Below are 16,152 nucleotides of genomic sequence, written 5' to 3'. Positions count from 1 at the left end.
GTCAAAGTTAATCATGCCTGAGTTTATGTGCAGGAGGGTATGCATTGCTGAAGTTTTTATAGCCTACACATGAGACATGAACATAAACAGTTATATTGAACCTTTTTTGAATCAAATTCTAGACAATAAATATACTGCAGAATACCTTACCTCTATATCAGTGTGCCAGTTCCACCTTGTGTTGCCTTCTCAGGGTTCTTATTAGAAGTCATGTGTCTTTTTTCTGATAAAGGATCAGTTCACAGAAATCAATGTTGTAAGGGACAGGAGAAGGGGCCGGTGTACACTAACTGTTCAAAAGCACTTTTTTTTTTGTCCATTAAAATAACATCCAGGATGCTGGCCTTCTAGGCAGAGTTCCTCTTTCCAGTGTCTGTGTTCTTTTGCCCATCTTAATCTTTTATTTATATTGGCCAGTCTGAGAGATCGCTTTCTCTTTGCAACTCTGCCTAGAAGGCCAGCATCCCGGAGTCGCCTCTTCACTGTTGACGTTGAGACTGGTGTTTTGCGAGTACTATTTAATGAAGCTGCCAGTTGAGGATTTGTGAGGCATCTGTTTCTCAAACTAGACACACTAATGTACTTGTCCTCTTGCTCAGTTGTGCACCGGAGCCTCCCACTCCTCTTTCTATTCTGGTTAAAGCCAGTTTGCGCTGTTCTGTGAAGGGAGTAGTACACAGCATTGTAAGAGATCTTCAGTTTCTTGGCAATTTCTCGCATGGAATAGCCTTCATTTCTCAGAACAAGTATAGACTGACGAGTTTCATAGTCTAATAGACTGACGAGTTTCATAGTCTAAAGAAGGCTTGTTTTATTGCTTCTTTAATCAGGATGGCAGTTTTCAGCTGTGCTAACATAATTGCAAAAGGGTTTTCTAATTATCAATTTGCCTTTTAAAATGCTAAACTTGGATTAGCTAACACAACGTGCCATTGGAACACAAGAGTGATGGTTGCTGATAATGGGCCTCTGTACTCTTATGTAGATATTCCATTAAAAATCAGCAATTTCCAGCTACAATAGTCATTTACAACATTAACAGTATCTGCACTGTATTTCTGATCAATTTTATGTTATTTTAATGGACAAAAACATGTGCTTTTCTTTCAAAAACAAAGACATTTCTAAGTGACCCCAAACTTTTGAACGGCAGTGTATATCAAGCCTGCAGACGGTCATGTTATTCTGATACAGAATTTACTGTTGTACAACAGAGGCATCTGGTGGTGACGCTGACTATCTGATAGTGAGTTGTAAAACCATTAACACAGAGTCCATGAATTAATCTTCATGATCATTTAATGTGATTAAGGAAAATAATAAGGGTTATATATTTCTGTCATGTGCAAACATTTAATGTTGATAGAGCACATGGTGAGCAGCATGAATCAACTTAAAGTTAAATGTGTTGAGGTATTGCAGTTCTGTATAACCATATTACTGTGTGGTTAATTAGCTAAATGATCGACATGTTCACTGTTACTGTAACTGATGGAAATATTGCTTCTCAAAATGTAGAGGATATTCTTATTCAACGTCCATGCAAATCAAAAATGGATTTTCTTTGGTGAAATGGGTATGAAGACATTGAAACCAATGAAAGGGAACAAAATCAATTGCAACGCTTCAAACTAACATTAGTTACTGTAGGTTATACACCTTATGTTACCCCCAGAATAAGAATCATGTTTTATCTGTACCTTAGACCTACAGTGATAATTAAAATATTATTAGTGATAGTTAGTATTTTTCAAATCAACTGACTTTACCAGAAGTACAGTAGATAGATCAACCAGGTTTTATGTTTTTTTTCTTCTTTTCATAGACAAGGAAACAACAGAGGAATCATTCAAAGTTATCTTTCAGTGGACCATTTTGGAGAGGTCTGGTGGTTTCACTTCTTTGCTATTGGGATGATTTTGGAGGTGCACAGGCAGAGGGCGGGACACCAGGCATACACCAAAGGATTACTGCACCCGGCCTGTTTTTTCAAGGCGGCACAATTGACATACTTGTTTATGTAAGGACAGGGATTGGCTGAAATGACACATAAGAAGAAACATTGGCAGTCAATTCATTGTATATTGACCGTTTACATTTGGGGATTATTGTACATTGAACCTTGTGAACATGTTTTTGAAACACTAACATTGCTGAGTCACATTGGTACGATTTTAGACCACATGCATTTCATCATGTCTGATACTTACTGCAAAGCTTATTTTCGCAGGAGTTGGGGCAGTCGGCACATGTTGCTCCTTCCTTGTATGGAGCCACTCCTCTGTAGTTTCCCCTGTTAACCAAAGTATTGAAATGATCGCTGGATGATGCCTACCTTCCACTACCAGTTACAGTAAATAGGGTGAAATTGTACACGGGTGTTAGGTGCATTTCTGGGTGTGATTAGTGCAACATACGCTCTGTAATACTGGCACCCATAGAAGTAGACTGAGCCAGGACACAGGGCCACACCACAGCCAACCTTGTATGAACTGTTCCAAACCACCTACAGGTATATGAAAGGAAACACAGTTTAGTGTTATCCGAGTTTCATTGGCGAATAACCATAATGACACTTGTCGGTAACTACACACCACTCTGACTACCATACAGCACAGCAAATCAAATCAATTGTTACTTGTCGCATCCACATATGTAGCAGATGTTATTTTGAGTGTAACACAATGGTTCATAACAATATACACTGAGTAGATCAAATGTTAAGAACGAAGAACACCGGCTCTTTCCAATGACGTAGACTGACCGGGGTTGAATCCAGGTGAAAGCTATGATCTCTTATTTATGTCACTTGTTAAATCCACTTCAAACAGTGTAGATGAAGGAGAGGAGACCGTTTAAAGAAGGATTTTTAAGCCTTGAGAGAATTGAGACCTGGATTGTGTACGTGTGCCATTCAGAGGGTGAATGGACTAGACAAAAGATTTAAGTGCCTTTGAATGGTTTTATGGTAGTAGGTGCCAGGTGCACCAGTTTGTGGGGAGACAACTCAATATTAGGAAGGTGTTCCTAATGTTTGGTATACTCAGTGTATGTACAATACAATGACTGAAATTGCTACCAAAAGAAATGTCAATAAGTTAGTAATCTATTTTGTAAGTATATATTCCTTTGGTGTCAATAGGTATATGTAATTAAATATCCCGGAACATATACATGACAGAATAGGAACTGTAGTGTTGGTGTGTGTTTCCTATCTGACCCTAATTAGTGGTGGACATGTAAAATATATTTAAAAAATAGTCCATTGTGGGTCCTTTTGTACCTAAAGGTCTAGTGTTGACTGTTCAGAAGGTATGTTTGAATCTGTTCAGAAGGTTATGTTTATTTTTATATTGGTGTTTGTTTATTCAAATTTGACAGCATGTGTATTACTTTGAAAGTTAGGCCACTGCAGTTGTCTTTGATGTGTTTGGAGAGATGTTCATGGGGGTCCAAGCAGTATATTGAAACTGCCCTCCTTTAAGGTGACTGTTTAAGTTAATACATTTTGTATTTCTAAAATAGTTACTGTTTGTGTAGATATAGTGGCTAACTGCTCTTCTCTTTCATGCAGAAGTTGTTTGTCACTGTTTTCGGTTGTGAACATGGTCACTTGTCACTGGAAGCACTGTAGATATTTTTAAAATGATACAGCCACCCAGTGAAAGGAACTGAGGTGTGTTTTTGCATTGTTTTACTGTACATTTTTTAAACAAGCAAACTTCCTCAGACTGTTTCTCTATAAATGGGCCTATAAAACCTGTAATTTGATCAGATGTTACATAGTGCATTCGGAAAGTATTCAGACCCCTTGACTTTCCCACATTTTGTTACGTTACAGCCTTATTCTAAAATGTATAAAATAAGTTTTTCCCTCATCAATCTACACACAATACCCCATAATGGCAAATTATTAGCAACTTTATAAAATAAGAAACTGATGTAACCTTTACATAGGTATTCAAACCCTTTACTCAGTACTTTGTTGAAGCACCTTTGGAAGCGATTACAGCCTCAAGTTTTCTTGGGAAGACGCCACTAGCTTGGCACACCTGTATTTGGGGAGTTTCTCCCAATCTTCTCTGCATATCCTCTCAAGCTCTTTCAGGTTGGAAGGGGAGCGTTGCTGCACAGCTATTTTCAGGTCTCTTCAGAGATGTTCGATCGGGTTCAAGTGCGGGCTCTGGCTGGGCCACTTAAGGACATTCAGAGACTTGTCACGAAGCCACTCCTGCATTGTCTTGGCTGTGTGGTTTTCATTAAGGATCCCCCTGTACTTAGCGCCGTTCATCTTTGCCTCGATCCGGACTAGTCTCCTAGTTCCTGCCACTGACATCACCATCATGCTTTACTGTAGGGATGGTGCCAGATTTCCTTCAGATGTGACGCTTAGCATTCAGGCCAAAGAGCTCAATCTTGGTTTCATCAGACCAGAGAATCTTGTTTCTCATGACCTGATAGTCTTTGGGTGCCTTTTGGCAAACTCATAGCGGGCTGTCATGTGCCTTTTATTGAGGAGTGGCTTTTGTCTGGCCACTCTACCATAAAGGCCTAATTGGTGGAGTGCTGCAGAGATGGGAGAAACTTCCAGAAGGACAACCATCTCCACAGAGGAACTCTGGAGCTCTGTCAGATTGAACATCGGGTTCTTGGTCACCTCTCTGACCAAGACCCTTCTCTGGGTGGCCAGCTCTAGGAAGGGTCTTGGGGATTTCAAACTTCTTCCATTTAAGAATGATGGAGGACACTGTGTTCTTGGGGACCTTCAATGCTGCAGACATTTTTTGTTGTCCTTCCCCAGATCTGTGCCTCGACACAATCCTGTCTCGGAGCTTTACAGACAATTCCTTCGATCTCATGGCTTGGGTTTTGCTATGACATTCACTGTCAACTGTGGGACCTTTATATAGACAGGTGTTTGCCTTTTTCAAATCATGTCCAATCAATTGAATTTACCACAGGTGGAATCCAATCAAGTTGTAGACACATCTCATGGATGATCAATGGAAACAGGATGCATCTCAATTTTCGAGTCTCATAGCAAAGGGTCTGAATACTTATGTAAATACGTTTTTTATTTTATTTTATCACTTAGTCATTATGGGGTATTGTGTGTAGATTCGTGAGGAAATTGTTTTATTTCATCCATTTTAGAAGGTTGTAACATAACAATGTGGAAAAAGTCAACGAGTCTGAATACTATCTGAAGGCACTTCATGTCATAGTGTATCTGCACATAAGATGAATGTTACCTGTGTGTAGTGGCCGATGGATTTACCATTGATAGATCCATTGGGATAGGAGTAGTCTATGACCTCACTGTGCCAGGCTGTAACGATTTGAGTCCAATTCTTAGAAGCGGAGGACATGAACAGGTTCTCACCCATTTCGTAGTCTGTTCAGAAGTGAAGCATGCATGGAACAGTTTATTAAATAGGTGTGTAACAGTGAAATCAAACTGGAACAGTTGACTAAAATGTCTTTGAATGCAGGATTTAAGATGTTAACAAATGTAAGCTACCATAGAGAGTCACTGGTGATAAGAACTCATGACATTCAAAATATATTTGAGCTTAAGATCGCGCTCACATTGATACCATTACAGCCAAAGTCTTGAGTTGCATGAATCAATAAAATATATTTGTTTTAGTTTGCTCTACAGCAGGGGACGAACAGGAGATGTCAAGGAGAGACAAAGGGGAAAACGTACCGCCAAGCATGCGACTGCTGGGTGGGCCATGAGCCATGGAGCAGGTGTCAACCCAAGCCTGAGCACTGGCCGCTGCCTCCTCGCTCCAGTTCTGCAGATCAAATACTAACAGTTCTAGAATAAAGCCATCCACATACTAGTGTCCAAGGAGTATTTTGTGGCCACTGTATTTTCTCTACCTGTACATAGACTAACCATATAGGGCTGCTCTATGAATTACATATCAGGGATTCTATTTTTTATGATGGATTTTTGGGGATACTATGTTGGAAACATTGATTCTGAGGTTTGTTACTGGTGGAAAGTACATGAATTATGAAAGTTTACCATCTTGAGCATGTCTCTAGCAGTTGGCGTAACCGCTCTCCGGAAGGCGTTGTGCTGGTTAAGGATCTCAACCTGAACTGCTGTGCTGTCTGGGCAAATATCTATACATACACACACACACATTATATTGTGGGATTATATGCACATTACCTACTCCACATGTAAATACTTCACTAAACCATAATACAAAGCAACTATTTACTCCTAATGTCATTGCCAACGTCTGAACAATGAGTCCCAAATCAATCCACGTTCTTTTGTAAAGACAACACATGATGAATTAAACATTGAGTGTGATGACTAAATCCGGTTGAATTCATTTATAATCATGTTGGTAGAGGATAGTGAAAGTCTACACACCGTTTGCAAAGTCTTCACATCAAATTGAAAGGGATTACAATTTTTCCTACAGTACAGATCTACATAATCTACTCCACCTTTTTGAAGTTTACACTACCAACTCTTAGGGGAGCATATGCCAATTTTTTGTCAAAATTGCTCAAGCGCAGTATATTTGGTTGGGAATCATTGATGGAAAGCATATTTAAACCTCTTTTCAAGCAAATTTATGTCAGGACTGAGTCCAGACAACTCGGCAACACAACACCTTGGAAATCCAATCAGGTGTGTCTGACATAACATTATGTATAATTGTCTCACTGAAAAATACAACTCTGTCCCAGGATTTTCAGAAGACTGAGGAGGGTTATTTTTGTCCATGTTTACCTGGGCTTTGAGGATTTCATATTTATTTTGAAATTGACGCGCTCCCCAGTCCCTGCCGATGAGAAGCAATACCTATAACATGATACTGCCACCCTAATACTAACCCTGAGGTAGTTATTTTTTTCTGAAAAATTCTACCTATTTAATGCCAAAGACACATGCGAATGGCTTTCCAAGAGTTGTTTACTTGTTCCTGAATGGTCCAGTCTCAGTCCTGAATGAAACCTCCTTAAAAAAAGGTTTGAATATTGCTGTCCATCAATGATTCCCAGCCAAAGTTAATGACAAAACAATGAATACATGTTGCCCTAAGAGTTGTGCAAAGTTGGTAGAATCTTATTCGAAATGATTCAATGCTGTAATGGCTGCCAAAGGTGTTTCAACCAAGTATGAACTCTGGGATGTCAAGACATATGCAATCAAGACATTTTCATTTAATTTTGAAATGATTTGGAAAATGTTCTATAATTGTCTTTTACTTTTAAAATCTGGAGTAGGTTGTGTAATCCCTTTTTAAATGTTCAGGCAGCAAAATGTGGAGACTGTGCAACGAGTGTGTACACTTTCACTGGGCACTGTGTTAGAATGTTCGAAAGGAATTGTACTTACTTGACTGTGGACACAGCAGTAGGAGATGGCTCAAGGGAAAGAATGAAAAGCTTTCAGAGTAAGACCTTTCATAAATACTTTAACGTGTAATTGGTTCGATGTCTAATGTACTGTTTCAGATGACATATGTTATTTTCAGTAATTAGTAGGAGTACTTACCACATTGCACACAGTGTACACTTCATGCAGTGTCAGGATGCAAACCAATAACGCAAACATTGTGCCTGAAATCCAGGAGAGAGAGACTGCACCTATCTAGAATAAGAATCCACATGATTAGAATGGAGTACATTGCCTTAGTTTGCCTGTTGTCAGAATCTTTGTACAACTGCATGCTAGTATCTATTGCATTTTTGTTACTGTATTTTAACATCAACTTTTGTCTTTTCCCACTAACATATTCACATTGATAGCCATAAGCAAAAATGTTACTAACAATAAAAATAGGCAATCCTTTGAGAATCAAGAGATTAGCCTTTGCACATCACGGAGATTGATGACCTCATATTTGACCTTGCATGTTCTCGAATAGTAATGCGGTAAAGATCTGTACTTCTTGCAGAGCGAAGAGGCTTTACCTGCTCATGGGTCTTCAAGGAGGTTGAGTGGCGCTTGGTGCTGTTCTTTTTCCTTTTATATGGCCAACTCCGCTATATTCGTGACTGTGGTAGGCTCACCTTTTCTTTCACTACTAATGAGGCAGAGGCTGTCAATATTACACAATAAATGCAGAACAACAATACATCCAGAAACCAGTATTGAGAAGCTGACAGAAGTAAATATGAATTTGTAAGCGCATGGGGTGTAGTTTCTCCACTGCAAACCTCCACAAAGAATGGAGAAGCGCTCTGTAAATACTAGTGTAAATAAAAGAACAATTATGGATGGCGTTGACTGCATATGAGTGGATGCATTTCTTTGTTTGGAATGGAACGCCAATTCTGAAAGTAGGGACCTCACAATGGCAAATAGTCTTCCTTGAGTTTGTTCTAGCTTGGCAGGATTGTCAGTCAGATTAATTAGCCTTTAAAGACTATGCCTTTGGTGCCTGTCCAGCCAATGTGTCTGGGCCACAATAATGACTGTTTAGTGTGCATGACCAAATCCTGTTGTATAAATTCAGTCAATATAGAAGGATTTATCCTTTGCATAATAACGATCTGCTCGGAGGTCAGTAGGTACTTCTTTAAAAATGATATGCATGACTTGTTGGCAACTGACATAAATAACTAAGTTGGATATCATTTTGTACACCTTATCATGATGCAAGGTGACTTTGGGTGTTCAGAAAGGCCCCAAACAAATAAAGGGAATACATAGTCAGCTGTACAACTGAATGCCTTCAGCATTTAACTCAACCCCTCTGAATCAGAGAGGTGTGGGGGGCTGCCTTATTAATCAACATCCACGGCACCCGGGGAACAGCGTGTTAACTGACTTGCTCAGGAGCAGAACAACAGATTTTTAGCTTTCGGTTACTGGCCCAATGCTCTAACCACTAGGCTACCTGCCACGCTCAATAATATTATTTTATTATTCTTATTACTTCACTTTATATCAAGATCTTGTTTTAATAAACTTTCATGAATAAACCAATAAATCACTGAATTGACTGTGTATCATTACAAATACACAAATGTCTGTCATAATCTAGGTGTAATTCGTTTTTTCCAAACCGATTCCCTCTATCCCTAAAAGGCTGAATGAAATATGTGTCGAGTTTACATAGAAAGTCGGTAAGTAGAACATACTTATAATGCAATGAGAGAATATGCCGAAACCAAACACCCACGTCATGTCTTTTGATATCATATCACCTTACCCTCATTCACTTCTGTCAAGAACACTTGTGATGTTTGTATATTTAACTGGGTGTTCCTCTTTACATACTATACATGTTTGGGTGCAGCAAATACAATGTATTTCTCACTGACCTAAATATACTGAATAAAAGTATAAACTCAACATGCAACAATTTCAAAGATTTTACTGAGTTACAGTTCATAAAAGGAAATCAGTCATTTGAAGTAAATTCATTAGACCCTAGTCTATGGATTTCACATGACTGGGAATACAGATATGCATCTGTTGGTCATAGATTCCTTTTTTTAAAGTATGGGTGTGGATCAGAACCAGTCTGTATCTGTTGTGACCACCATTTGCCTCATGCAGCGCGACACATCTCCTACACATTGAGTTGATCAGGCTGTCGATTGTGGCCCGTCGAATGTTCTCCCACTCCTCTTCAATGGCTGTGCAAAGTTACTGGATATTGGCTGGAACTGGAACATGCTGTCGTAAGCATAGATCCAGAGCATCCCAAACATGCTCAATGGGTGACATGTCTGATGAGTATGCAGGCCATGAAGAACTGGGTCATTTTCAGCTTCTGGAAATTGTTATATTTTTGGTCCTGATGTGGTAAGATAGTTTAAATAAATTCACGAGCCATTTTATTAGTTATATTCTTCAAGACTCAATGGCTATACAGTATTTCATTTAAAAGTCCTAAAATGGATGTACCAATCCCTGATAGCCCTTTTCAAATAATATTTACAGTTTTTCACAATTGCCAACAAAGTGTTTACCTATACTTAAGATACTTTGTCTAAACTCTTAACACAACAACACACCTACATCACATAATTAGCCAAATAGTTCATTATCTGCTCAAAACCACATTTTGTTTATTAAATTCCAACTCCACATTTCAAAATGCAAAAAAACTCTCTCTACATACACTAACTCTATCAAAACACGTCAAACTCGACTCAACATCCAATCATTCTGTCAAAACACTAGCACATGTTTTCTATCCAAGAGGAACATGTAGTCAATCATAGCACAATGACTTTCAAAATACTAACAGTTGATGGCATTACAAAAACTGCATTACTTTTCATGTTTCAGTTCTACCTGCAGACAATAGACAATGTGAAAACCATTGTTTTTATAATTCAGTTTCCTTCTACTGTAAACCACTCTACATTTTTTGGTTGAGAGTGTCAAATGTGTGCATTTTTGGTAACATACTATCTAAAAGTGAACGAGTCATCTTTACTTTATAGAATGTACAGTATCATTTTTTTTGTAAGTGACAGAATTGCTGCAGTAAAAGCTTTATTAGCAACATGAAATTGCTGCCAGTGATCAACAAGAAATCCAACATGGCCTTTGGATCCAAATGTGTACAAATAAAACACAATTACAGTAAAAAAGGCACGGAAGGGAAAAAACAGTAAAATGCCTCTTCCTGTTCTAATCTATACCATCTTCAGCATTTGACCACATGTCCTCGTCCACATCGCATCTTATGTCGTCTCTCGCTATGCACCTTGGATAGAAACTCTTGGCCTGCCTTATCCACCCCTGGCAGTCTTCAGCTGAGATGTCTCTGCACCTTGGATAGAAACGCTTGCCCTGCCTTATCCACCCCTGGCAGTCTTCAGCTGAGATGTCTCTGACCTTGGATAGAAACTCTTGGCCTGCCTTATCCACCCCTGGCAGTCTTCAGCTGAGATGTCTCTGCAGCCGGCATCCATTGCATCCAGGAGGGTGAATTGGTCATGTGGCCGATGATCATACACTTTCCACCTCCAGGCAGAAAAAAATCCTTAATGGTGTTGAGGAAAGGTGAGTAGGGTGGGAGGAAAGGCGAGTAGGGTGGGAGGAAAGGCGAGTAGGGTGGGAGGAAAGGCGAGTAGGGTGGGTAGAAAGGCGAGTAGGGTGGGTGGAAAGGCGAGTAGGGTGGGAGGAAAGGCGAGTAGGGTGGGAGGAAAGGCGAGTAGGGTGGGTAGAAAGGCGAGTAGGGTGGGTAGAAAGGCGAGTAGGGTGGGAGGAAAGGCGAGTAGGGTGGGAGGAAAGGCGAGTAGGGTGGGAGGAAAGGCGAGTAGGGTGGGTAGAAAGGCGAGTAGGGTGGGTGGAAAGGCGAGTAGGGTGGGAGGAAAGGCGAGTAGGGTGGGAGGAAAGGCGAGTAGGGTGGGAGGAAAGGCGAGTAGGGTGGGAGGAAAGGCGAGTAGGGTGGGTGGAAAGGCGAGTAGGGTGGGAGGAAAGGTGAGTAGGGTGGGAGGAAAGGCGAGTAGGGTGGGAGGAAAGGCAGGTAGGGGGAGGAAATGCGAGTAGGGTGGGAGGAAAGGCGAGTAGGGTGGGAGGAAAGGTGAGTAGGGTGGGAGGAAGGCGAGTAGGGTGGGAGGAAAGGCAGGTAGGGGGAGGAAATGCGAGTAGGGTGGGAGGAAAGGCGAGTAGGGGGAGGAAATGCGAGTAGGGTGGGAGGAAATGCGAGTAGGGTGGGAGGAAAGGCGAGTAGGGGGGAGGAAAGGCGAGTAGGGGGAGGAAATGCGAGTAGGGTGGGAGGAAAGGCGAGTAGGGTGGGAGGAAAATGCGAGTAGGGTGGGAGGAAAGGCGAGTAGGGTGGGAGGAAATGCGAGTAGGGTGGGAGGAAAGGCGAGTAGGGTGGGAGGAAATGCGAGTAGGGTGGGAGGAAAGGCGAGTAGGGTGGGAGGAAATGCGAGTAGGGTGGGAGGAAAGGCGAGTAGGGGGGAGGAAAGGCGAGTAGGGTGGGAGGAAAGCGAGTAGGGGGAGGAAATGGGTAGGGTGAGGAAAGGCGAGTAGGGTGGGAGGAAAGGCGAGTAGGGGTGGAAAGGCGAGGGGTGGGAGGAAAGGCGAGTAGGGTGGGTAGAAAGGCGAGTAGGGTGGGAGGAAAGGCGAGTAGGGTGGGAGGAAAGGCGAGTAGGGTGGGTAGAAAGGCGAGTAGGGTGGGTGGAAAGGCGAGTAGGGTGGGAGGAAAGGCGAGTAGGGTGGGAGGAAAGGCGAGTAGGGTGGGTAGAAAGGCGAGTAGGGTGGGTGGAAAGGCGAGTAGGGTGGGAGGAAAGGCGAGTAGGGTGGGAGGAAAGGCGAGTAGGGTGGGAGGAAAGGCGAGTAGGGTGGGTAGAAAGGCGAGTAGGGTGGGTGGAAAGGCGAGTAGGGTGGGAGGAAAGGCGAGTAGGGTGGGAGGAAAGGCGAGTAGGGTGGGAGGAAAGGCGAGTAGGGTGGGTAGAAAGGCGAGTAGGGTGGGAGGAAAGGCGAGTAGGGTGGGTAGAAAGGCGAGTAGGGTGGGAGGAAAGGCGAGTAGGGTGGGTAGAAAGGCGAGTAGGGTGGAAGGAAAGGTGAGTAGGGTGGGAGGAAAGGTGAGTAGGGTGGGAGGAAGGGTGAGTAGGGTGGGAGGAAAGGCGAGTAGGGTGGGAGGAAAAGGGAAACCATTCTTGAATAGGCTGCAAACCAGTTTGTGATTGCATGTGAATGGTGGAATGCTACATTGTCCCATGCAATCACAAATGTCCTCATGTTTCCTCCCACCTGTTCCCTTTCTGCTTCTGGCACCAGTTGTTAGTGGAGGTAATCTAAACACAAAAGAAGGTGCTCAGTGTTGCAGGGACCAATCTGGCATTTCTGCAGGACCAAACCAGCACTCCAGATTGCAGTCATTGTGATTTTTGCTCCTCTCTGACCCGACACATCAACGGTGGCCCTTTTCTCGATGATGTTTCTTCCCCGCCGATGTGTTTTTGCCAGGTTAAACCCTGCCTCATCTACATAAATTATTTCACAAGGGGTCTGATTAGCCTCCACCTCCATGACTCTCTGAAAGAAATCAAACACAGTATGTGTAAATGCTTTTCAGTTGTTCCTATTGTATGTACTGTAACTCATGTTTACATGTAGAGTAGCATAGTGTAAAACTCACTGTAGAACAAGACATCTTGGATGGACACCATACCTGGACGTATTGGTGCCGGAGATCCTTGATCCGCTCACTGTTTCTTTCAAAAGGAACTGTGTACAACTGTTTCATTCCAACTCTGTGTTTGGTCAGAGTCTGAGCCAATGGTAGTCAGGTTGATGCTTTACACATTGTGAAATGCCAGGTTGTCCTGGTAAAAGGCAACAGAACAGGATGTCACCTTTTTGAGGCTATTTTCATGCACTTCTGTTTTACAGGTTAGAAATGAAAGCACTTTATCTAGTTCCTGAACACTTCTAAATGAATCCTGATAATACCATGATTTCTTTTGAATGAATAATGGTGAGTGAGAAGGTTTGAGGCTATAACAAAACATGCTAACCTCTTACTTTAAAAAAAATCTGCAACATACTTATAATGCAATGAGAGAATATGCCGAAACCAAACACCCACGTGTTTGATGTCATATCACCTTACCCTCATTCACTTCTGTCAAGAACACTTGTGATGTTTGTATATTTAACTGGGTGTTCCTCTCTACATACTATACATGTTTGGGTGCAGCAAATACAATGTATGCTCTCTGACCTAAATGTACTGAATAAAAGTATAAACTCAACATGCAACAATTTCAAAGATTTTACTGAGTTACAGTTCATAAAAGGAATATATAAGTAAATTCATTAGACCCTAATCTATGGATTTCACATGACTAGGAATACAGATATGCATCTGTTGGTCATAGATTCCATTAAAAAAAAGTTGGGGTGTGGATCAGAACCAGTCTGTATCTGTTGTGACCACCATTTTCCTCATGCAGCACGACACATCTCCTACACATTGAGTTAATCAGGTTGTTTATTGTGGCCCTTCGAATGTTCTCCCACTCCTCTTCAATGGCTGTGCAAAGTTGCTGGATATTGGCAGGAACTGGAACACGCTGTCATACGTGTCAATTCAGAGCATCCCAAACATGCTCAATAGGTGACATGTCTGGTGAGTATGTAGGCCATTTTATTTGTATTTTTTTATTGAACCTTTATTTAACTAGGCAAATCAGTTAAGAACAAATTATTATTTACAATGACAGCTAAAGGTCTCCTGCTGGGACGGGGGCTAGGATTAAAAATAAATATAAATATAGGAAAAAACACATTTCACAACAAGAGAGACAACACAACATTACATAAATAGAGACCTAAGACAACAACATAGCAAGGCGACAACACCATGGTCACAACACAACATGATAATAACAACATGGAAGCAGCACAAAACATGGATCAAACATTATTCTTTTACCTTTATTTAACTAGGCAAGTCAGTTAATTAAGAACAAATTCCTATTTCAATGGCAGCCTAGGAACAGTGGGTTAACTGCCTTGGTCAAGGGCAGAAGGACAGATTTTTCCCTTGTAGGCTCAGGGATTTGATCTTGCAACCTTTCGAGGACTAGTCCAACACGCTAACCACTAGGCTACCTGTCACCCCTTTATTGGGAAATACCAGGTTGTCCTCTACAATTCTGGTCTGAATTTCTCTCAGTTTCATTGCATTGTCAGCAATGACCAATCCTACAATGGCTCTTGGTCTTCACTGAGGAGCTTTCCTCTTCCCCAAGAGGGAGGAAGATGTTGTGTTCTTTAGAGGAACAAAAATAGAACATATGTATTCAAATCAAATCAAATCAAATTGTATTTGTCACATACACATGGTTAGCAGATGTTAATGCGAGTGTAGCGAAATGCTTGTGCTTCTAGTTCCGACAATGCAGTGATAACCAACAAGTAATCTAACTAACAATTCTAAAACTACTGTCTTATACACAGTGTAAGAAGATAAAGAATATGTACATAAGGATATATGAGTGAGTGATGGTACAGAGCAGCAAACAGTAGATGGTATTGAGTACAGTATATACATATGAGATGAGTATGTAGACAAAGTAAACAAAGTGGCATAGTTAAAGTGGCTAGTGATACATGTATTACATAAGGATGCAGTCGATGATGTAGAGTACAGTATATACGTATGCATATGAGATGAATAATGTAGGGTAAGTAACATTATATAAGGTAGCATTGTTTAAAGTGGCTAGTGATATATTTACATCATTTCCCATCAATTCCCATTATTAAAGTGGCTGGAGTTGGGTCAGTGTCAATGACAGTGTGTTGGCAGCAGCCACTCAATGGTGGCTGTTTAACAGTCTGATAGCCTTGAGATAGAAGCTGTTTTTCAGTCTCTCAGTCCCAGCTTTGATGCACCTGTACTGACCTCGCCTTCTGGATGATAGCGGGGTGAACAGGCAGTGGTTCGGGTGGTTGATGTCCTTGATGATCTTTATGGCCTTCCTGTAACATCGGGTGGTGTAGGTGTCCTGGAGGGCAGGTAGTTTGCCCCCGGTGATGCGTTGTGCAGACCTCACTACCCTCTGGAGAGCCTTACGGTTGAGGGCGGAGCAGTTGCCGTACCAGGCGGTGATACAGCCCGCCAGGATGCTCTCGATTGTGCATCTGTAGAAGTTTGTGAGTGCTTTTGGTGACAAGCCGAATTTCTTCAGCCTCCTGAGGTTGAAGAGGCGCTGCTGCGCCTTCTTCACGACGCTGTCAGTGTGAGTGGACCAATTCAGTTTGTCTGTGATGTGTATGCCGAGGAACTTAAAACTTGCTACCCTCTCCACTACTGTTCCATCGATGTGGATAGGGGGTGTTCCCTCTGCTGTTTCCTGAAGTCCACAATCATCTCCTTAGTTTTGTTGACGTTGAGTGTGAGGTTATTTTCCTGACACCACACTCCGAGGGCCCTCACCTCCTCCCTGTAGGCCGTCTCGTCGTTGTTGGTAATCAAGCCTACCACTGTTGTGTCGTCCGCAAACTTGATGATTGAGTTGGAGGCGTGCGTGGCCACGCAGTCGTGGGTGAACAGGGAGTACAGGAGAGGGCTCAGAACGCACCCTTGTGGGGCCCCGTGTTGAGGATCAGCGGGGAGGAGATGTTGTTGCCTACCCTCACCACCTGGGGGCGGCCCGTCAGGAAGTCCAGTACCCAGTTGCACAGGG

At 42.0% G+C, this 16,152-nt stretch overlaps 1 protein-coding gene across 1 annotated transcript; it reads right to left on the bottom strand.

Annotated features, from left to right (window-relative positions):
* Positions 1-1,268: 1,268 nt before the first annotated feature.
* On the bottom strand, positions 1,269-8,050 carry LOC115104424 (cysteine-rich venom protein). Its single transcript, XM_065009741.1, has 8 exons — positions 7,951-8,050; positions 7,528-7,627; positions 6,038-6,138; positions 5,711-5,801; positions 5,253-5,395; positions 2,418-2,506; positions 2,211-2,293; positions 1,269-2,037 (listed from the first exon to the last, which is right to left on the bottom strand). Exons 2-8 carry the CDS (start codon positions 7,589-7,591, stop codon positions 1,895-1,897), a joined length of 714 nt encoding a protein of 237 aa, XP_064865813.1. The 5' UTR covers positions 7,592-7,627; positions 7,951-8,050; the 3' UTR covers positions 1,269-1,894.
* Positions 8,051-16,152: the final 8,102 nt, after the last annotated feature.

This window comes from Oncorhynchus nerka, linkage group LG3 (genome assembly GCF_034236695.1).
Source record: "Oncorhynchus nerka isolate Pitt River linkage group LG3, Oner_Uvic_2.0, whole genome shotgun sequence".
Lineage (NCBI taxonomy): Eukaryota > Metazoa > Chordata > Actinopteri > Salmoniformes > Salmonidae > Oncorhynchus > Oncorhynchus nerka.
Note: the sequence above shows the minus strand (reverse complement) of the source record. Positions and strands in the feature narration are given on the sequence as shown.

What these genes read in the sequence shown, in the direction of transcription:
- LOC115104424 (XM_065009741.1), bottom strand. Translation starts at nt 7,591, where the DNA reads ATGTTTGCGTTATTGGTTTGCATCCTGACACTGCATGAAGTGTACACT. An exon ending in CACTGTGTGCAATGTGGTAA is followed by an intron (nt 6,139 to 7,527) that starts GTACTCCTACTA and finishes GTGTATGTATAG; the next exon opens with ATATTTGCCCAGACAGCACA. An exon ending in CTAGAGACATGCTCAAGATG is followed by an intron (nt 5,802 to 6,037) that starts GTAAACTTTCAT and finishes TTTGATCTGCAG; the next exon opens with AACTGGAGCGAGGAGGCAGC.